The sequence below is a fragment of the Papaver somniferum genome, chromosome 1 (assembly GCF_003573695.1).
Source record: "Papaver somniferum cultivar HN1 chromosome 1, ASM357369v1, whole genome shotgun sequence".
NCBI lineage: Eukaryota > Viridiplantae > Streptophyta > Magnoliopsida > Ranunculales > Papaveraceae > Papaver > Papaver somniferum.
The window spans coordinates 128,416,905-128,439,461 of record NC_039358.1 but is presented as its reverse complement, the minus strand read 5'-3'; the positions used below and the strand labels follow the sequence as shown (position 1 = coordinate 128,439,461).

The 22,557-nt window shown below is 35.9% G+C and overlaps 1 protein-coding gene across 15 annotated transcripts; it reads left to right on the top strand.

Moving 5' to 3' along the window:
• The first annotated feature begins 15,538 nt into the window (after positions 1 to 15,538).
• On the top strand, positions 15,539 to 19,196 carry LOC113300155. Of its 15 annotated transcripts, none has more exons than XR_003335496.1 (8): positions 15,539 to 15,669; positions 15,745 to 15,843; positions 16,015 to 16,147; positions 16,309 to 16,447; positions 16,523 to 16,605; positions 17,233 to 17,577; positions 17,677 to 17,825; positions 18,352 to 18,665. XR_003335496.1 is itself a non-coding variant. In XM_026549351.1 (6 exons), exons 2-5 carry the CDS (start codon positions 16,029 to 16,031, stop codon positions 18,492 to 18,494), a joined length of 399 nt encoding a protein of 132 aa, XP_026405136.1. In that variant the 5' UTR covers positions 15,539 to 15,843; positions 16,015 to 16,028; the 3' UTR covers positions 18,495 to 18,670; positions 18,812 to 19,196. The 15 variants fall into 15 exon arrangements, 1 of the variants encoding a protein (XP_026405136.1); XR_003335537.1 differs by having other exon boundaries at positions 15,539 to 15,843; positions 17,233 to 17,355; positions 17,524 to 17,577; positions 17,739 to 17,825; XR_003335514.1 differs by having other exon boundaries at positions 15,539 to 15,843; positions 17,233 to 17,355; positions 17,524 to 17,577.
• The last annotated feature ends 3,361 nt before the right edge of the window (positions 19,197 to 22,557 follow it).

The following is a 22,557-nucleotide window of genomic DNA, read 5'->3' as shown; positions in this document are numbered from 1 at the left end:
GTAGTAAAACCGAAATCGAACATCCCATAAACATACATAGTAATAGAGCATTCAAGCACATGCTATGTAAATCAAAAACTATCACAAAAAAAGTTATAAATAAAATAATTGTATTCATAATAGACCTAATACAATCATTTAACGAAATCAAAAATTGATTTCTATTTTCCTGGATTAGGTATTACAACATACAACTTAATCTCTAGTGGTGCTCTTATTGTTCATTGAGGTTTCTTCAGTGTTCAAACTTTTGAAGCATGTTTCGAGAGACTTGTCTGCAACCACTTCTTGTTTCTCAAGTTTTTCAACTTGAATCTTCATATTAGCAATATCAACTTTTGCTTCCTCAATCTTATCTTTGAGCCAATCTTGATTTCGAAGCATTATTATGAGATTGGTTCTTAGTTCCTCAAAACCTTGGATATAGTCAATCATACTATCAGAACGAATCCACTTGGTTTTGGTTGGATCTTGTAAGTTGTAAGCCAACAGTCATTACTCATCTTGTGATCCAACTGAACTATCAGAATCATAATTAGACATGATATGTGATATGTTTTTCTTCTTCCTCTATGTATTGATTCCATGACATCTTTAACCTTTCGAGATTCCTCCTTATTATCCTTTGAGATACTGCGAGTTATTGGAGGCATGCTCGGTTATATATAAATAAAAAGGATTGATCAGGGTATCAGAATACATGCAATAGATAGTTTCCCTTTAATAAGAGACAACTTTCGGACCGAAAGATATCAGGGGAATCCGAAAATATTAAAGAATATATTTCGTTTCCTTTGTCCGAACTTCTCAAGATGGAAGGTTTATTAAAATTCGAAAATTCTAAATAAAACCTATTTTTGGAAGATCATGTTAATCATGAACATTTTTCAGACAACCATGGATTCACAGCTATTCATAAAGTGTCACAACTTTTCTGATAAACAACTACACAAACAAATGTGCTCTAGTTTTATTGTGCCTTTCCCATCCATGAATAAGATCACGAAAGAGGATGAGAGTACACAATATTGATACAACTAGGTTGCATCGGAGTAAGCTTTTTTATAGCTTACAGTGAGTATCGGAAACGTAGTTCATGTTTCTGTTAGGGAATTTCTGCCCAAAATATTTTCTCCCAAGATGATGATCTTTTCCAACTCTAGAGATATGATCATGTGGAGAAACAGTACTGACGTGAGAATTTTCAGAGATAGATAAGTCTCTCTTAATTCTTTCAATGATATTTTTATACGATTTTCTCATTCTAAGGACTTCCTTATGATCCACATCAGTGTGATTATCTGAAACAATTATCGGAAATTCCTGATTGTTTCTTTTGGCAGAGATTCTCTCTTTCCCTTTCTTCTGGAGTCGTTCTTCATCAAAACAAGAATTGTTTCGATATGGGTGAGGAGGAACCTTTTTCCATAAGCGATTATCAACTCTTTCCTCTGATTCTTTTGAGTTGGTCTTATCGGGTAGTGGTATAATCTGTCTTTCTACTGAGGAATGATCTTTCAGTTTTTTAAGACAAGAAACTTCTTTCAATATTTTTACCATAATATGTTGAAGAAGTATAAGTTTCCTGTCAAGTGACTGAAAGTTGTATTCCTTAAGATCACAAACACGGAATCCGTTCAAAGTTTCCTTTGCACAAGATTTCGTTTGATCATCAGTAGATCTAGAAGATGGTTTCTCATCCTCTTCTGACTTGATGTAGTTAGGCAAACTACCATCATCTTGATCTGTTTTAGATGTGACTAAACCAGTTTATCACAATTTGTAAAAGTCGAGCAAGGACTTTTAGTTTCCTCAACATCAGAAGAAATCACAACAACATCATTAGTTAGAGTCATAGGACGTGTCTCCTTTTCTTGAGAAAGAGATTTACCAAGAGCTTCTAATTTGACAATGAGATCCATATTCTCTATGGTTAGAATATTCAGTTGAATGTATTTATCTCTGATCTCCTGTTTAAGAAGATTTGTCTCTGTCTTTAATATCAACACTTTAGAAGACAAAGATTTTATAGGTTTTAGGAGTTTTACCAACTCTTTATCAGCATCATCCTTTCCATCAGAGATGGACACAGATGTTTTCGCAACTCCTGGATCATGATTTAACGAATTAGTAACATCTTCAACTTTTGAGTAGTCATACTCTTGCATAACGTTAACTGAATCAGACATAGATTCAATTTCTTATAGGTTGGATCGCACCAAACACAGATTGTTAGATCTTTTCGTGTTTTCCTGCTCTGATACCAATTGAAAAGACGAGGGCACCCAAATATACCTCAAACTAGAAATTTTCCACCTATAAGTCCTTTATCCGAAAGTGATCGTCTATGGACTGAGTCGAGACAATACAACAAATCGGTTCACACTTCGTGTGATCGTCTATGGATACGAGATCGAGACAATACAACAACGAAGTATGTTTACTTGATAAAAGGTTCAGACTTAACCAAACACAATATACTTACTTATCAAGCAAATATGAATTAACGTTTGTGTAATTTACTTTGAATTATAATAACAACAATTATAATTACGGAAAATAAAAGTAAATGACACAGCAAGATTTTGTTAACGAGGAAACCGCAAATGCATAAAAACCTCGGGACCTTGTCCAGAATTGAATACTCTCAGGATTAAGCCGTTATACAAAATCAAACCAACTTCGTATAGTTGAGACCAAACAACTAAACCTATAGTTCACCTAGTTCCGTCTGTATTCCCACGCCTCCGACTTGTAATAAGTCATGTACTTGGAACAATTCCTTTGGTTCATATTCCAAACAATAAAGGAACAACAAATCTGTTTGGTATCAACTCTTTTCAACCAAGTGATGTGAGTTCGACAAAAGGCTCTTCTGTTTATCTCAATAAACTCCTTTGTCAGGTTCTTAGATCTATCTTATTATCAACTACCAAAGTAACTGTTAAGATTTTGCAATCAATACTTTTAATCACAAAGAATTGTATTGATGCCGATCTACGCAAGTAATCAATATAATCTATCACAAGGATAAACCGATTATAGTTGGATCCCCTTTTACCGAAACAAGTATTGTGCACACCAAAGATTATGAACCCAAATAAGAAATCTTCAAAGTCTTCTTTGTCTTCAAATTTTCTTAGATCTTCAATAAACACCTGTACACAATAAACTTGAATCTCTTGTGATCAATCAAGCACAGAACGGAGTCTGTTAACAATGTATTATCACAAGACGTCTTTAGATCTACAAATAGTCTAAAGATCCCCATCGAAACTTCGATCTAGTTTGAGTGTATTTTATATCAGAAGAGAAGATTCTCAAGCATAAACAAACTAGGTGCAATCAAATTTCAACCACCATTAGTCAATCAAATCAATCGAAAACAAAAGATATACCGCAATTATCTAGTTTCCCACCAACGGTACTAATAGAGCTTCTCAATCCCAAAGAAGTCTTTAAACTGAGTAGTCGTAAGAGATTTCGCCTAATTAGGTTACTCTCCTCTCCGAATAGGCGGCTTCACCAGTAGCAGCACAACTGAGATAGTTTTGCTGTCTCTGAGGATTAGTTTGCTCGAAATGCAAACTTTCATATTTACAGACCAAGGAAGTTTGGACACCAAGGAATTTCCAAAACCGAAAATATTCTCAAGATATGCAATATATTCCATATTCGGTTTCCATAATTCCTGGAAATGCTTTGTCCAAAAAATGACCGAAAATCTCTTACAAAATCTCCAACTAGCAAATGCACATTGCTAATTTTCATTTTCTAAAAATAAAATTAAAAACCTTAAATAAAAGATTCTCAATTTATTTTATTCGATCTGGGATTTTCTTCCTTTAGATATTAAGGAATAACTTTGAACAATTAAAGATAAGCGTTACTGCACATGTTCAAAGTATGTCGACATCTTTACTTTGTAAGTCCTCTTTCATACTTACAATCTTGAAACCCATTTTCCACACTTCCAAACAAGTTTAGAATTGGTTCATATGACTTTCAAGAACTACGTGATTGATCAAGAACACTCAATCACTAAACATAGGTTTCACGGTTCTACCAAAATAAGTTTCGGTTCTACCTCCATGTGAGTACTTTGCATAGTCACGCTAGTTACCAAAATTCGGTTGAATAGGTACTAGGATTGGTTCCCCCATATATATATGGTATCTAACTTGTACTTGTTGTACATGTCCATAGGATGGGCTCCCCTTTGCCTAAAAACGTGTTGCACATGTCCATAAGATCAGTTCCCCTTTCTGCTAAAAACTTGTTGCACCTCATACAAGGATCGATTCTCCTTTGTGATAGGTTGCACCTCTTACTAGGATCGGTTCCCCTTTACCCAGAGTCGGTCATACCAATAACACTAAATTGATCGTACCATCTCAGGTGATTACTTAAGATCGGTTTCACTAATAAAAGTCATACCAATACAAAAGTCAGGCCTTTTGTGAATAGTTTTATCAAGAACATAACTAATTTATGAGCGGTTATACTAATCACAGATATTGGTAGTTCAAAATATATGCAATGAATAACAATACCAATAATGCCTGGCGATTTCTCTTTCGATTCACCAAACAAGTTCATGAATTTACTTCCTTAAAACAAATGTAAAACATTGTTTCCCAGGATGAAATCTTCACCTTATACCCATACATAATCACAATAGCATTCAAACGATTATGTCGATGTCTTATCTACAAAGTTTAATGGTTAATCAATAAATCTCGTATTGTATTCCTTAATATTATGTCTAACTAGAGTATAATTATTCATGCTTCGCAGTTTTGTTTTCAATATGAACAACTTGAAATATATGTTAGGGAATGAAACAGTTCAAGTCAAATATCACTAACCTCAAGTGGAAGGATGATGTTGTCGTTGTAGCTCCTTACTTCTTCACTTCTTCAAGTCTTCGCAATACTTGTAATGTCTCATATCCTAATACTTTCAAGCTAACCTATACGAAGTTGACTCTAGTACATAATTAGGCGACTCTTTAAATGAGTTTTGGCTCACTAAAATATGACAACCAAACTTGTCATAGCAACGTTTGGTGGGTTCAACCGAGCTATGCTCTAACACTATCATTGTACAAGGTTCTAGTGCCCTTGACTATAGTGTATATTCTTCTGTGTAATTTGAAGACACACTTCTCACATGCTTACACAAATTCCTAATAATAAATTCATCTAAAAGTGTTTACTTGAATCTAAAGTTATCTTAGCTTGAATTCAAAGCTACCCATAGTCTTGAAAGTCTATAAATAGAGAGACTCAAACAGCCGAGAATTTCAATCCCTGATACCCATGTGTCCTAGTTGCTTGCTAGAGTCGTCCTTTATTAACCTAGGTTTCCTCTAGGAAATATAATTAGGTTTACATTAAAGACTTCACTTAGATTTTCATGAAGCCATGTCCAACTATCTTTTACCTAATAATTTGTGTATCCTAATCTTGTTCCTGTTCATTGTCGATATTTTCGTCAATCTCCGATGAGGAACGAGATAGATAAAAATCGCAAAGTTCTATTCGTCTCAGACGTTGTGATTCCTCAAGATAAATATCCTAAACTTTTTTTATTAATCTTTTTAGATTGTTCTTGAGAGGTGGTTAGTAATCCAAGATTCTCAGTTAACTAGTATAACTGTTCCAGATTCGCGAGGTTTGCTAGCTTAGTCTATTGCAAACATATTTCCAATCCTTGATCTAAACGATATAAAGGGAAATTAAATAGGTTTATCTGTTAGAGGTAGGTTGGTATCGAAAGTATTCACTTAAGTTAAAGTAACTCTTAGGCTGTAAAGGACGTCAGCTAAGGGAATCAATTGTATAGATCCTTGCAGGGTTCAAGAGACGTAAGGAGCACGACTGTAGATGAATTGTTTAGAGGGTTAATTCTATTTCAACTATATTCAAGTCTAAAGTCTAATAGTATACTAGTGTCTGTAGTGGCTTAATACATTTTGGAGTCCAAATATGGGTGAGGTCCCAGGGTTTTTCTGCAGGTGGAGTTTTCCTCATCAACAAAACTTCTGTTGTCTTGTATTTTTTCTTTTTGACATTATATTGTTTTATCTTTATAATATGAACAACACAAGTAATACGTGTTCAATATGCGTAGTTTAAGTCCTTATTAATTGTGATCAATAACGAGAAATGTTCTTGTCAAATTCGTATCTTGAAAGATAGATAACAAGTTTCATACTTGGTAAATTCAGATTCTCTTGATTTGGATACAACTACATTGATCTTGGATATTGATTTGTGAGATCATCCAAGAACTAATCTACACAAAACAGGTTGGCCCACTTGTTAGTCTAGACATATTGATTGTGGAGGAGAAAGAGAACAACTCAATATACATATTTTTCAAGTATTTTTAATTTAGATCTACTTGCAGTTGTATTAGGTTTTATCCATACAGGTTGTCGAACGTAAAATTTGGTAGTGTACTTGGTACCCTCTCCTTTTTAGTAAGCATAAAATTCGATGCCAAAACAGGTATTGAAAATCGGTTTCAAGATCTTGTCTTTAGTATCAAAGGAATATACTTGAAAAAATATAAGATATTCAAGTTTAGCACGTATTCAAACCACTATGTCAACACTTATGAACATTCTCATTCTAAATCGTGTACACCTCGATGTCTGCAAAAACCCGAAGATAACAAACATATCAAAAGTCTAGAATTAGGTCAGACTTTGTCAGGATCGATCCTAAGATCAATCCTTGCTACAAGGGATCAGTCTTATACTTAGGATCAGTCTTGAATTCATATTTCAACTACGAAACAAGATTTGCAAGTCTACTTATTTAAATTATCTTTCTAAAACTGCCATAAAACATAATTGCAAGATTTGAATTCATTCCAGAAATTCAACACACTAAATAATAACGAATTACCAATTAGTGCAATGTCGAGAACATGCACAAATCAATAGATAAAATATACTTCGTAACTCCATATATTATTCCTTAATGATAACTTTGATCATAGTATAATGACCAAGTCACTAATTCTAAAGTTATTATACATAAAATTAACTTCATGCGTTATGTTTTCAAAGAATATGTATTTGAAAAAAATAAAAGATAGAAATGGAACAAGTCAAGTCTGCAATTACTAACCTCGAATTGAAGGATGGTGTCTTCGATACGTCTTCGTGAGTAACCAGAGCAAGTCTCAACGTTTTTATGTTCCTAGTCTAACCTAACAAAATTGACTTTAGTAATCAAATCAAGTGACTCCGAGTTTTGAGACTAAATTTGACAACCAAACTCAACGCTTGGTAAGTTCAATCGAGCATTTCTTTAACACTAGGAATCTTCTTGTCCATTTAAATTGGTTTACTTCAAATTTTCAAGAGATATATTTTTTGCGACCTCATTTATGATATATTAATATCAACAAACATATTTAATAAAAAAAAATATTCAAAAAATAAATTGGAAAAAAAAATAAATGAATAAAAGATAATGAAATTAGTTGAATTTAATATGTGAAAATAAAAAATTCACCTGGATCTTATATAAAATGAACAAAAAAAAGTATAATATTTTTTTCGTAGATTTCAGCTCCTGATAAAAGTTTTTATTTTTCATTTTTAGTATACCTGAGCAAATAATTCAACACTATGCTAACATAGACTTCCGATCCATATATGTCTTTCGCTTATAATTAACATTATTATTAACCATTATTATCACAAATTCTAAGCAGAGCATGAAAAGTAAATTCTTCCAAAACCGCTTACATACATAAAATTTGGTTGATCCAGTGACATTCTTGATAGATCCATTATTATCAAAAAAAAAAATTATCAATTTTTTTCTGTATCCAGATAGTTTTGGAGAAATTTAAATATGAAGTTATTATAATCGTTGTTGCGTAATTTTAGTTACCACTAAATTTTTCTTAGTTACTATCTGAAGTTATTATAATTGTTGTTGCGTAATTTTAGTTACCACTGAATTTTTTTTAGTTACAATGAAAACATAATACCAATGGTTTTAAATTTCAAGGTTGCCATATAGAATCACCAAACTCCGCCGGGTTACTTGAATATCACATCTAATTCCTTTAAAATCCTAAGCTCATAAGGCTCCACGTTGAACGGTGATCCTCACCCACTCACAGAATTGTTACGTTCTACTTTTTCTCAAAGGAAAGAAAAACAAGGCTTTCTTTCACAAAATAAAGAAATTTGTTTATTTATCCTGGCGTTTTTAGGGGTCATCCCAAAGGATTTAGGGGCCATCAATTTATACCCAGCCAAAGACTCTAGTTAAGGGGTACCCTATATGATATTGAAGTTACATAAATGCCCTTCTGGTAAAACTGTATAAAAACCAAATCAAAAACAATTCTACTCATTTCAACTCTTCTTCTTCCAGTTTCATATTATCTTCCGATTGTGGAAGAAAAAAAAAATTTCCTCGTTCAACCGAAACATCGTCGCGAATCGTAAAATCAAAACATCGTCGATTCGATTATAAAACAATGGATAAGAGAAATGAAACCCACAGACCTAGAACCAAAAATGTTGCTCGAGGTATCGATCCAAACATTGGAATTTTAGCAAGAAATAAAGAAATTCTTGCTGCAAATGAAGAAGAACGCGAAGAACGCGAAGAACAAGTACCCGGCAATGTAGTCGGTGGTGGCGATTCCGAGACTCAAACACTTCGTCAACTTCAAATGGCCCCAATTAGGTAAGAATCTATCATTTTTGGGGTTTATTTCGCTTTAATTCGTCGAATCGAGAAAAAAATTTCTAGGGTTTTCGGTTATTTATCCAGATTCGGACGATATGCATGCTCATTTACTTCCGAATGTAGTCGTGTTCTTCATTTTTCAAGAACATCGACAGTATTCGGGAGAAAGATTTGATGATTATCTGCCGAATATTGGTGGCCATATCTTCCTGGATACAAACTGCTAATAATCGGTAGTTTAATGAATTTTTTGGCTACCGAATATATTTAAGTAGACACAAAGTATTCGGAAGAACACTCACTACCGAATGTATATATTGAAAAAATCTCAAAATTTATGATATAGGAAAAATCCCATTTTGGGGCCAGTATTTATTCGGAAGACAATATAATGTTTTATACCTCCGATTGTGTAGGATAAAATTTTAGAGTTTCTGAACTCCAGTTGATGAATATTCGGTTGTAAACGTGTTTAGTTATATTCCGATTGTTTTTCATTCGAAAAAATATGTGTCTTCTTACTTCCGAATTTGTACATTCGGGTTATAGAGGTGCACTTTTTCTTCCGATTGTGTAGGATGAAAAATTTACAGCTTCTGAACTCCAATTGATGTATATTCGGTTGCAAATATGTTTAGTTAGCTTCCGATTGTTTTGTATTCGGGAACAATATGTGTCTTCTTACGTCCGAATGTGTACATTCGGGTTATATTTCCATACTTTGTCTTCCGATTGTATAGTTTGTAAATATTGTTCCTTTCTTTGTTGTTTAGACAAAGTCGAGAAGGGAGGAAGAAAGTGACAGCTAGTGCTAGGAGGGAAAGGAGTGCCAAAGATAATTCAGGTGCTCAACAAAGCGAACAAGAACAAAGCAGTCAACAAGGAGTGCAACCAACTGTTGAACAACAAGGCAGTGAACAAGGGGTGCGACCAAGTGTTGAACAAGCCGCTCAACAAAGTGCAGGACCAAGTGTTGAACCAGTTGATCCAGTGGCAAGAGTAGAAGAAGAAGGACAACCAAGTGGTACCCAAAAAGCCAAAAAAGGAAAAGATGTTGTAAGGAAGGATATTGCTAAGAAAGCATCACATCTTGTCCCTCAGCACTTGAAGAAGAAGGGTATTCCAGCAGGCACAATCCTTGGACTACCAGCGGATGGAGGAAAATTGCTATTTGGATACAAAGACTCATGGGCCAGAGAAATATATGAAACCGAGGTAATAAAATTACTATTTTTTATTAATGTATTGTCTATGTGTTATATCGTAATACTTGTATTAAGGATTTTTTTATGTACTTTAATAGGATCATCAAGATGCGGTCCGTCTACTCAAACCTACCGCCGCACCAACAAAAATGCTTGCGTGGCCTTTATCCGGTGAATGTGAAAGGTTCAAGACAATTGTTGCCAACTCGGGGTTAGCTAATGCCGCCGAGAATTCATTGTTGGAACATGATCGTGTGGCCATATCGGCGTTCGTGGAGAGAATGTATCCTGAGACCGATACTTTCCATATGCCGTTTGGGGAGATGACGATCACCCCGGATGATTGTGCAGATTCTTAACCTTCCCGACCAAGGCACAGCTGTGAAGTTTAACTACACAAAGCAGTTAAGTTGGGCACAACTTTATTCTCTAACTAACAAGTGCTTAGGTTGGGATGAAGAGACAACAACAGCAAGTTTAGGAGGCATGCAAGTTACAGAACAAGACAGATCAACATTACAGCTTTGATGAATATGTTTCGAGGCACCTTGGAGAAGGAAAAGAATGGAACGTTAACTGATGAGCAAGTGAACCACGCTGCCACCGCATATCTCCTTTGTGTATTGGGATGTGTCATATTCCCCAATACTTCTGGCAACCGGATCGACGCCAACCTTATACAACTTTTGGATCCTCTCCATGAAGTCGGTGACTATTCTTGGGGCACGGCATGCCTAGCATTCTTGATGGAAGAGTTGAGAAAGGCTTCGAGGCTAGGAACCTGCCAAGTTGCCGGGAATGTGGCTCTATTGCAGGTTTTTTCTTTAACTCTATAACTCACTCTATAGTTATTCAGTAGACAATACATATGATGCATATCCATAACTCCAAAACGCATATTCGGTAGGAATTATCCATCTTTTCCGAATGTTGGTTATTCGGTGGTTAAGTACTTACTTTGTTTTCCGATTATATACAATCGGAAATATTCTTTTGATATTAGAACCGAATATACAGGCCAGAAAAGCTATAGGTTACTGAACTCCAAATGACGCATATTCGGTAGGAATTGATCCATCTTATTTTCCGAATGTTGGTTATTCGGTGGCTAGGTACTTAATTGTTTTCCCGATTATATACAATCGGAAATATTCTTTTGATATTAGAACCGAATATACAGGCCAGAAAAGCTATAGGTTACTGAACTCCAAATGACGCATATTCGGTAGGAAATGATCCATATATATTTTCGAATGTTGTGTATTCGGTGGATAGCTACTCAGTTTTGTTTCCGATTATATATAATCGGAAATTATGTTTGGAAATTACTACCGAATATACACAATCTATTTACTAAAACTTGGTTTCTTATGTATATAGGCATGGATCTATGACCACTTCCCTATCCTGAAGTTGGCCGGAGAGAACCCGGGGTGGTGCAAAGGTACTCCTAGAGGAACAAAGTATATATTTGAAGACAACCGTTCTAGGACAAAGGAGCAGCAGTTGATTCGCATGAGGGAGATTTTGGACCAATTGAAGGCCTCAGACGTATGCTTTGATCCATACAAGGAAGATCGAGTCAGTGGGCATATAAATGTTCGGTCGGACTTGTCCCTTTATTTTGGACCATTGTGGCACCCCACAGGATATGTGATGTATAACCCCTCTAGGGTGATGCGACAACACGGGTATATACAACATCAACCTCTGGAGAAAATGGGGGATTACTACAAATTGGAGTTGGAGTTGTGTTCTTCTAGTGGTGACAATCTCACGATTGTTCACACAGGCCCACCTACTGTTCTTGATAACTGGGATAAGAGGAATGACTTCATTATCGACACTGGTAGACGAACCATCCGAGGTGATGAAAATTCTCCAGACTATATGAGTTGGTATAACAAGGTATCACATCCTTTGGTTATCCGTGAAATCAAATCCAACACTACTGCGGCGGGTTCAAGTTATAATTGTATCATCAAAGACAAACCAGCTGGTTATGATAGACTGGTGCGTGTTCTTATATTTTTGTTCATTTTATATTATTCCTATAAATCTTAGGTAATTACCGTTTGATGTTATGTCATTACGTATAAAAAACAGGTGAATAGGTTCAAGCGTGTTTCCAAAATGTTAACTGCATGCTTGAAGAGCGGAGATCCCATGCCAGCTGAGAAGATCAAAGAGGCTAGAGATCTAGTTGATAATATGGATAACGAAGATTATGCTGCCCAGTTTGGGGAGAAAGTCACGAAGAGGCATCAGCCCAAGGTGGCAGTATCAAAGACGGGTAAAAGAACTCGAGCTTCATCGAGCGCGCTGAAGCTGCTCCAACTGAAGCTGAACTGAAGGTGCTCAAACTGAAGGTGCTCAAACCCGTGGTCGTGCAGGACTGGGAGGTAGTCACGGTCGTAAAGTAAAGAAGAGCAGATAAATGACGATTTTGTTGTACATTCGGAAATTTGTTTGGGTAACTAAGTTAGACAAGTTCAAATGACAATGATTTGTGTGGTATATTCGGAAGTTTTGGTAACTAATTTAACTTCCGATTATTTCAAAGACAAAATTTGAAAAGTATAAGTTTTTCCAAATTCTGATTTTTGGGCCATCGTACATTCGGAACTTTATAAAAAACCTATCCTCCGAATATCACAAGTTCAAAACAAACCACGCCATGGCTCCAGGTGGTTCCAAGGGCCAATATTGAAGGTTAGACATCCCATATTCGGAAGTTTTGGTAACTAATTTAACGTCCGATTATTTCAAAGACAAAATTTGAAAAGTATAAGTTTTTCCAAATTCTGATTTTTGGGCCATCGTACATTCGGAACTTTATAAAAAACCTATCCTCCGAATACAAGTTCAAAACAAACCACGCCATGGCTCCAGGTGGTTCCAAGGGCCAATATTGAAGGTTAGACATCCCATATTCGGAAGTTTTGGTAACTAATTTAACGTCCGATTATTTCAAAGACAAAATTTGAAAAGTATAAGTTTTTCCAAATTCTGATTTTTGGGCCATCGTACATTCGGAACTTTATAAAAAACCTATCCTCCGAATATCACAAGTTCAAAACAAACCACGCCATGGCTCCAGGTGGTTCCAAGGGCCATATTGAAGGTTAGACATCCCATATTCGGAAGTTTTGGTAACTAATTTAACGTCCGATTATTTCAAAGACAAAATTTGAAAAGTATAAGTTTTTCCAAATTCTGATTTTTGGGCCATCGTACATTCGGAACTTTATAAAAAACCTATCCTCCGAATATCACAAGTTCAAAACAAACCACGCCATGGCTCCAGGTGGTTCCAAGGGCCATATTGAAGGTTAGACATCCCATATTCGGAAGTTTTGGTAACTAATTTAACGTCGATTATTTCAAAGACAAAATTTGAAAAGTATAAGTTTTTCCAAATTCTGATTTTTGGGCCATCGTACATTCGGAACTTTATAAAAAACCTATCCTCCGAATATCACAAGTTCAAAACAAACCACGCCATGGCTCCAGGTGGTTCCAAGGGCCAATATTGAAGGTTAGACATCCCATATTCGGAAGTTTTGGTAACTAATTTAACGTCCGATTATTTCAAAGACAAAATTTGAAAAGTATAAGTTTTTCCAAATTCTGATTTTTGGGCCATCGTACATTCGGAACTTTATAAAAAACCTATCCTCCGAATATCACAAGTTCAAAACAAACCACGCCATGGCTCCAGGTGGTTCCAAGGGCCAATATTGAAGGTTAGACATCCCATATTCGGAAGTTTTGGTAACTAATTTAACGTCCGATTATTTCAAAGACAAAATTTGAAAAGTATAAGTTTTTCCAAATTCTGATTTTTGGGCCATCATACATTCGGAACTTTATAAAAAACCTATCCTCCGAATATCACAAGTTCAAAACAAACCACGCCATGGCTCCAGGTGGTTCCAAGGCCCATATTGAAGGTTAGACATCCCATATTCGGAAGTTTTGGTAACTAATTTAACGTCCGATTATTTCAAAGACAAAATTTGAAAAGTATAAGTTTTTCCAAATTCTGATTTTTGGGCCATCGTACATTCGGAACTTTATAAAAAACCTATCCTCCGAATATCACAAGTTCAAAACAAACCACGCCATGGCTCCAGGTGGTTCCAAGGGCCCATATTGAAGGTTAGACATCCCATATTCGGAAGTTTTGGTAACTAATTTAACGTCCTATTATTTCAAGACAAAATTTGAAAAGTATAAGTTTTTCCAAATTCTGATTTTTGGGCCATCGTACATTCGGACTTTACAAAAACATTATCCTCCGAATATTACAAGTTCAAAAAAAACTGTTTCCTGGAACCAAACAACACCATAATCGGAAAGAAAGTTGACTCATAAAATAACCGAATATTACAATCGGTAGTTTGTTTAACAAAATAATCTACCGATTTCGTATAATCGGCTAGTTTTTATATTAATAATACTCCGATTACATCCATTACATAAAGTTCAAACGGCCTTAATCTTATAATTTCGTCAAAAGCACCTAAATCCATACTCCTAATTGACCATAAAAGTATTAAAACAGATTATAACTTCCAGTGACCATATAAATTGTCCCTCTTGATTTTGTAGCATCCTTCATGTTCAAATCGTTTCCCGTAGAGGTCCACATACCGGCGATCCGCAAGATTTCTCTGAAGTTACGAATGAGTAACAAGTTAGTACTAACTTTTGTTAATGTGAATTGGAGTTACAGAGATACTTACTCGTTTTTCATACGTCCACCAAGGAAAAGCGTTCCTAACAAACCGTTCCTCATCTTCAAGTTTGTCAATCTCCTTATCTAGCGCATTCTTTCTCATCTTAATGTCATTGGATGATCTTCGAATTCGATTACCATCTAAGGACTCAAATACCATTAAGATACGGTTCCATATCTGCTCTTCGGATTCCGATTTGTGGAGCTTGTGAACACGATCATGAGTAGTTACCACAACCCACGCTCTATAAATAGCACAATCTTCTTCTTCGGCAAAAGCAATATCCATGTTTTTTGTTATGAAAATTAAAACTGAAGAGAGGAAAGAGTTTGGTGCAATTGGGGTGATAGATATGAGTTTCTTTATATAGGTTTAGGGTCCAACGACTCTTTTTGTTTTTCCCAAAAACTCCAACGGCTAATTTGACGAAAGTTGAATGTGGAGAAACCAATAATCGGTAGGTATTGGATTTAGCATACCTACCGATTATGGTAGCTTTCAAAATTTGAATTTGCGGCAACTTATAATCGGTAGGTTTTGTAATATATTTAATTCCCGATTAACGCTGAATCCAAAACACGAACCAAGAAATACTGCACCTCGTATAATCGGACGTCTGGCAAATATTTTGGCCTCCGATTGCATTCGGAGGGTAACAATGTTATCATATCCTCCGAATATATAAGGGTAATTTCGCCATTACGAATTACGCGAGATAAGGGCTGGCTATATTTTCCCTTTGGGTGACCTTTTTTGTTTTATTGGTGGCCCCTAAATCCTTTTGAGTGGCCCCTAAAAACGGCAGGATATTTATCCCCTAACAAAAACGAAAAAAAACCTAAAAAAACTTCTTCTTCCTTCTTCTCCTCTATTCTCTTCTATTCACTGCAAAAAAAAAATTCTTTCTCCATCGCGATGGTTCATTCATCCCGTCTCTTTTCTTACCGGTCCTTTCTTCTTCTCGATTAAATAACCAAATCCAGTTCTATATTGGTAAACCCTAACTCTTTTTCTGTCTCTTTATTTCTCTGAATCCATAAGCCATAACCCTTCCGTTTTATATTGCAGTTACGATTTTTTTTCCTCCTGATTTTTCTTTATTTTGCTCTGAATCAAACAAATTTTCCAATCCTCATCAATCGCTTTTCACTTCAATCAAAATCACCGGTATGGTATCGCTTGATTCATTCTCTTCTTATAGTTTGGTTTCGAAAATCATTGTTTCAGTCAAAACCCCTAGATATATATCTGATTTCGATTCTTGATGGGTTAGTTTTTTTTTTTTTCTTTGTCTTATTGTATCTGAATTGCAGTAATCATCTGAATTTTGGTTTACAGATTTTTCAGAGATAATGTTTAGGTCTGCGATTTTGGGACTTCTGTTTACAGGAAGCAGAAATATGTATCTCCTATTACAATTGGGTTTACTCAGATTTTGGCGTCTAAGAAAGCCCAACCAACTATTCATAAGGTACATTATCCTTTTTGTTCTTTTTGATTAACAAATCCTTTATCTATCCACTGGATTAATAGCGTTCTTACCTATCATTTCAGAATAGCACAATCTAATACTTAAATTGAGCACACTATTTTTGCTACTGATGACAAAACGAAAATTATGTGTTATTTCAGGTTGGTAAATTTGATTTGAAACTAGAAAATCAGAACGCTGAACTAATAACGTGGCCACAAAAAAGGTCTAAATTGTCAATGAGAAGATGAATGTAGAGAACTATTAGAAAATTAGGACTACGAAGTTCAAGCCTTCAAGGTATACTTAATTGACATACACATGTAACAATTGTTCATATGGTTTGATTTAACCTTTGATGATGGTGCATTGTAGGAAGAAAGGCAAAGGGCTTTCTGCAAGTGCAGTGCAAAGCAAATGGCACACCAAAAAAGGACCAATAAGTGATATGAAAAAAGGTTCTTTTTTTATTTATATTGTTTCCTTTCTGTACGTTATTTACAGACTCATACTTAATTTTTCAGTGTAGCAACATGCTAACAAATTTTAAATTGTGTTAAGCTATGAGGTGGGTTAAAAGTACCTTTAGTCATTATTGTGTTATCTCCTGTTAATCTATATTTCTCCCAACAACTTAGGATGGCTTGCCTTTTCCCGACGCCTGCACCAATTTTTAATGTCCAAAGGAAATATATAAAGAATCTTCCGTCTAATTTCATAATGAGCATGAAAAATAACATGCAATGGTGGAAATAGATCTAAAAATTGACATGAATGTGTTCATCACGGATGAATTCCATAATTGCTGCTATTTGTGCTCCCAATTAGGAGGCGATTCTCGACTCGAATAACCTTGCGCCTCAACTGTGAAATATTACTGGAATACGTTGATGAATATTATGGGTGCTCAAATAATACATGGTTTATATAGTTTATTGATTTGGATGACTATGTTCTTTTTAAAAAGTAAATGTACTAACTATTTGAACAACACCTTTAGATATACTTTTCTTCGGTTCATCTCTTTAATCCATAGACATCTCCCCAACTTTTGATAAGAGTTTTTGCATTTTTCTTTATTGCAGGTTTTTGCAAGTCAAGTCCATGACATGGGTTCTTTTCTGTGTCATGTCCTACTGTTGGAAGCTGTAGTCATACATCTGGAGGTGGATTTGGTCTTTTTTGAAGAAAATACGGTGTTGCTGCTGGTTATGTTATTCCCGCAATTCTCACATTCATTTTCCTTCTCCGGTTGTTCTGTTGTTTTATAGGGTTACGATATGCCGAGAGTAATTTTTTTTTTTTTTTTGGTAAATATTATTCTCATGTAGTCATGTTGTGATTGGATTTCTTTCTCTTTGTTGTTGATATTGCAGGTGATAGTTCATGCATGTGCATATATGCGAGAGAATCAAAGCGACAATATAAAGGTTAAGAGCTCAATGTAGATATATTTCGGTTGTTTTCTTTGTTCTCCTGTTATGGATACTAAACCATAGTCACTAAAATAAGATTAATAACGTGGACAGAAATCACTAATGGCTACTAAACCATAGTCATTGTACTCCTCACTTATCTTTATTGGAGTCAGGGATAGGAGTGGAGGCTTGATGAGGTTCTTTGATAAAGCAACAATGGAATATAGGAACAACAGTATTGATCAAAACCACCAACTCAGGTACAATTGAATTTGTAAGAGCTAATGCAATTGAATGAAGACCGACTTTCTGTTATTGGTTTCTTGATGGTAGGAACCCTTAGGGTCTGATCCATTTGATTTGTGTTGATAGATATGTTTGTCGCGTCTGAATGATGAAAATTGACTTGGATAAAGTAGAGATGCAAAAAACAATGGTGCCATTTGTGTTCTCTTCTAATTTCTTCTTGGCGCTAATTAAGATAGGATAATTTGAGTACTGTTTTTACATACGAATTTTTGGAACTTTAACTAATGGATTAAATTATAGTTTCTCTTAGGTTTTGTCTTAATTAGCTGCCATGATAATTGCTTTCGTCACAAGTCTTAAGATTCATTGTTCTTGACTGATAGTTATGTAGTTACAGTCAAGTTACAGCTCACTTAATTCACGTAGAATTATAATTTGGAATATGTAAAGTTATGGCTGCCTAATGCCTAGCAAGTCAGCAACATAATATTTTGCAGTAACAAGTAGCTAAACCAAATGTGTTGTTTTTTGTTACAGAGTTATGGGAAACCACTAACAAAACCAACATCCTGCTTTCAAATATCAACAAACTCCTTTTGGACCCTGCCATTTTAAATGCCAGTCACAAGCCCAGGTTAAGGAGGAGGCAAGAGATGCCCCTAACAGATGCTCAGGAATGATGTACCTCATGTGCAAAGAACCACTATATTTAACCATGTCCAAGATAATTAATTTAGCGAAGTGGCAACATCCTCAATGATACGGGTAAAGATTTGGGACCTGCCAGCAAAGTGGTTTCTAATTTTGTAGGTTAGGGGTTACTCCCTTTCTGAAATCTTAGATGTGCACAATCAAGGCAAGTAATTTGCGTTCTTTGGTTCAATTTCTTGCTTTTTTCTTTCAAAACTTTTTATGTTTTTGTTGAAAGTTCATTGATTTCTCTTAACACCAATCTATGCTGTTAACTTAGTTTGTTTTTCTTAACTGATCAAAACAGAGAATGAATTCACTTGCTGCAATGCTCAATTGCATCTACAAGAAATGTGTCCGACAATTTCCGCAATGATTTGAAGAAGTGAAATATATGCACAGTTATATCTACCAAACCCATGACCCCACGAAAGCTATTGGCAGTTTTACACACGGTTACTTAGTAAGTGTATCGAAAAGGAAAAACTGTAATTTATTTAATAACTTGAGTTTAAAAAACTTTCAGAGGGTAAAATCTCAGTGATTCTTTTCTCATATATCTAGGTTCGACTTTATTTCATCACGTTTGTTAGTTTTGTTCAATTTCTATCATGATTTTCTTTTTCCTTCTGACTTTGTCATATCCTCATAACTACTGATGAATATATGGCTACTGTCATTTTTGTTTTTCATTTCGATTTATATTTTTGTTTTTCTGGTTTCAGTGTTGCTTCCTTCTTATGCTTAACCACTATGGCATCCCCCAAGATTGACTTAGCAGAAACTCTGATCTGCAATACAGATATACTATGAAAAGTTCCATGACTTGGTTTGTTTTCCGCCCTACTGCATTTGATTTCCTTGCACATAGCCAAGCCTTACTGAACGTTTAGTAAATTGGGATTCATTTATGAGTTTGTGTTAATTTTTTTTATGCATTCGTGTACAAACCAGTGCAGACAGAGTAACACAAATATCACTGGTAGTCAATCCATTTCCATCAGCCGGTAGCTTCTAGCCTCTCATGGACAAGGAACACTGGCTAAGCTATATGATATGATAAAAATATATGAATAACCACCCAGGCACATCCATAGTTTCCATAGTTGCTCGAAGAAGATAGCATTAAAGAGTGTGTCCGACGGCAACTGCAACAAAGGTGTGGTTGAGAGAGTCTAATAACTGTTGGTGCAGTGGCTAATAACTGCTTTAAATGGTACAGTGATTGATAGCTTCTTTTAAATTGTTTCATTGTAAGCCCATCAAAGGAAATTGGACGGAGGGACGAGCAGTACCAGACCAAAATAAAAGGTATTGAAGCACCACTTTTAGCCATGCAAATTCAGAGTTAATTACAGAAGAATCTTGGCATGGGATTGATTAATTGATGTGGTGGTGTTGAGATGTATTAAGATGGAGATTTCTTAAAATCTCAATTCCTTCGTGTGTAAACGTTGAAATTTATGCTTAATTGTTTTTGTTTTTCATTGTTTATTCATTGGATAATATTTATTGAATCAGTTTCGTAGTTTTTTTTTTAATCTTTTCTTGATTTGAATTCTGTGAATGACAATGACTGCTTGACGTTTAGTGAATAACTTGGGGGCAGTATTCGGTGATCATAAGCCGGCTTTGAAATTTTTGTTACACGTCTCACGAAATGCTTTCTATTAAGGACCGGGCGAGGTGAAGTCAAACCACGTCAAATCAAAAATCCTAAGCGACGGGCTAGGCGAAGCCAGAGCCATATCAAATCAAAAATGCATCGTGCGTTTTCATCCAGCATCAAATTCACGCGACACCAAATCAAAAATGCATCAGGACGGGGCGAAACAGTGCGGCACAACATAAAAAATGCGGCGGGACGGGCGAATAAGAATATCAAAAATCCTAAACATGCATTGGGACGGGACGAAGCCGAGCCACACCTAATCAAAAATGTATCGCAACGGGTAAGGGCAAAGCCCCACGACATCTAATCAAAAATGTATCGTGACGGTGCGGGCGAAGCCGTGCAACACCAAATCAAAAATGCTTCGGGACGGGGCGAGGCGAAGCGGAAGCCGAGCCACACCTAATCAAAAAGGCATCGCGACGGACGGGTCGAAGCCGTGCAACACCAAATCAAAAATACATCACGACGGGGCGAGGCGAAGCGAAGCCGAGCCACACCTAATCAAAAATGTATGGTGATGGGCGGAGAAAAACCCCCACGACACCTTATAAAAAAAATGCACAACGGGGCGAGGCGAAGCCACATCACACCAAATAAAAAAATATGGCTAAAAGAAACAAATACGGGCACAAAATCTAATTTACCTAATTTTTCTCTGTTTTAGATTGGTGTCTATCTTTTGTTTATTTTACTGCATTCTAATGTACCATAAAGTTGAATGTTCCTTGATTCAAGTTGTCGTACTAGATGTATCCAATGAAAGATTGAAATAAGTTTTTATCTTTCTGGATTCATGAAAGCTTGAAACAATCTTGCGCCTTTATCGAATCGATCCTTCACAAAGATTGAGGACCATTCACAAGTCATGCATGAGTCGTGCACTGACTGTTGTCACAATCTTCTAGCGAACTTTTGGAACTTGCCGCTCCATCGTACTTTCTGTTGTTATGTTACACATACCAAACGTTTCTGTTACGCTTACAGGAGTTCACTATGATTAAAATATCGGATTCCGACCAAGATTAAACTGTTGTATCGCAATTCCGACCAAGATTTTAAAGGTCCTTCGTTTACGAGAGTTCACTGTGATTACAAGGGGTCTTCATACAAAAACCTTGTTTGTGTTATTGTGTGTCTTTGTGACTTTGAAACGTCAGAGGTGGATAAGCCCATTCTTAGAAATTTTTAGCTCGTAGCAAAACGGAGCCCAACTAAAGATCAGGCCCAAGTCTTAAACCAATCTTTGCATCCACACTATCGCATAAAAGAAGAAAAGAAACAAAAAGAAACAAAAGATCTCCCACAAAAATATTCTCCAATAATTGTGGTTTGAGGATGAAAATCATAAGTTAATTGAAACCATTTTTATTTCTAATATTATTGTATTTTTTTTGATGATACTAGACTACTAGTCATTAGGGGCGGGACTTGGGTTGGGTCAACCCACCCAACCCATGCTCAACCCGAACGTTGGGCGGACATGGGCAACGTATTTCAAAATTTTGGGCAAGTTTGGGAATAAATTTTATGAACCCGAGTTAAATTTGGGCAAACATGGGCACAAATATTTCTAACCCAAACAACCCGTCCAATCCGAAGAACTATATATAAGATATTTTTTATAATTTTTTTTTGAAGCATGTATTTTATTAAGAAGAAATTACGTTACGATTTGTCGTGGGTATGTGGTACCCAAGGAGTCATGAAATAGAATTTGACTAATAAATAACGGGATTGCCTGATCCCATATTTTGGTTGATAAATTTCCCATTTGGCTTTCATCTGCCGCATGATTGGCCAAACCATCTGCTGCTTGGTTTCCTTCCCTGTAGTTGTGTTGAATAGTAGCCTGTGGGATCTGTCTGAATCTATTATTTATTTCTTCAATCATTCCTGAGATGTGCCAAGGAGGGGGTAGAGGAAGTGATGAAGCTCAAAAGATTTTCTGAGTCAGTTTCAAAGAGGTTTTTTGACCATTGTCTTTCTGTTGTCGTTCTTGAAACCAATAGTAGAGCCCAAGTTTATGCGATTAAGGTAGTCGTAATTCCTAATGGTTGAGATAGATCCACTAAGGTTCGAGCTTCGGAATCTCTGCAGATGAAACCTGCTCCCGCAAAACCTGAGTGACCCCTTGCTGCCCCATCTGTGTTGATCTTAATCCAATTGATGTTTGGAGTTGACTATCCTACCGATATTTTAGATATTCTTTTGTCTCCTCTTGGGTGGTTATATATCGGAGCATCTCCTAGTAGTACTGGTGGTAAGGAATCTAAAGCTATCGTGAATTCTTGTTGCAGTTTTTGGGCCCATATTAAGATTTCGGCTGAGGTTGTTTGTTTTTGGCGATAGATTAGATCATTCCTAGCTAACCATAAGGT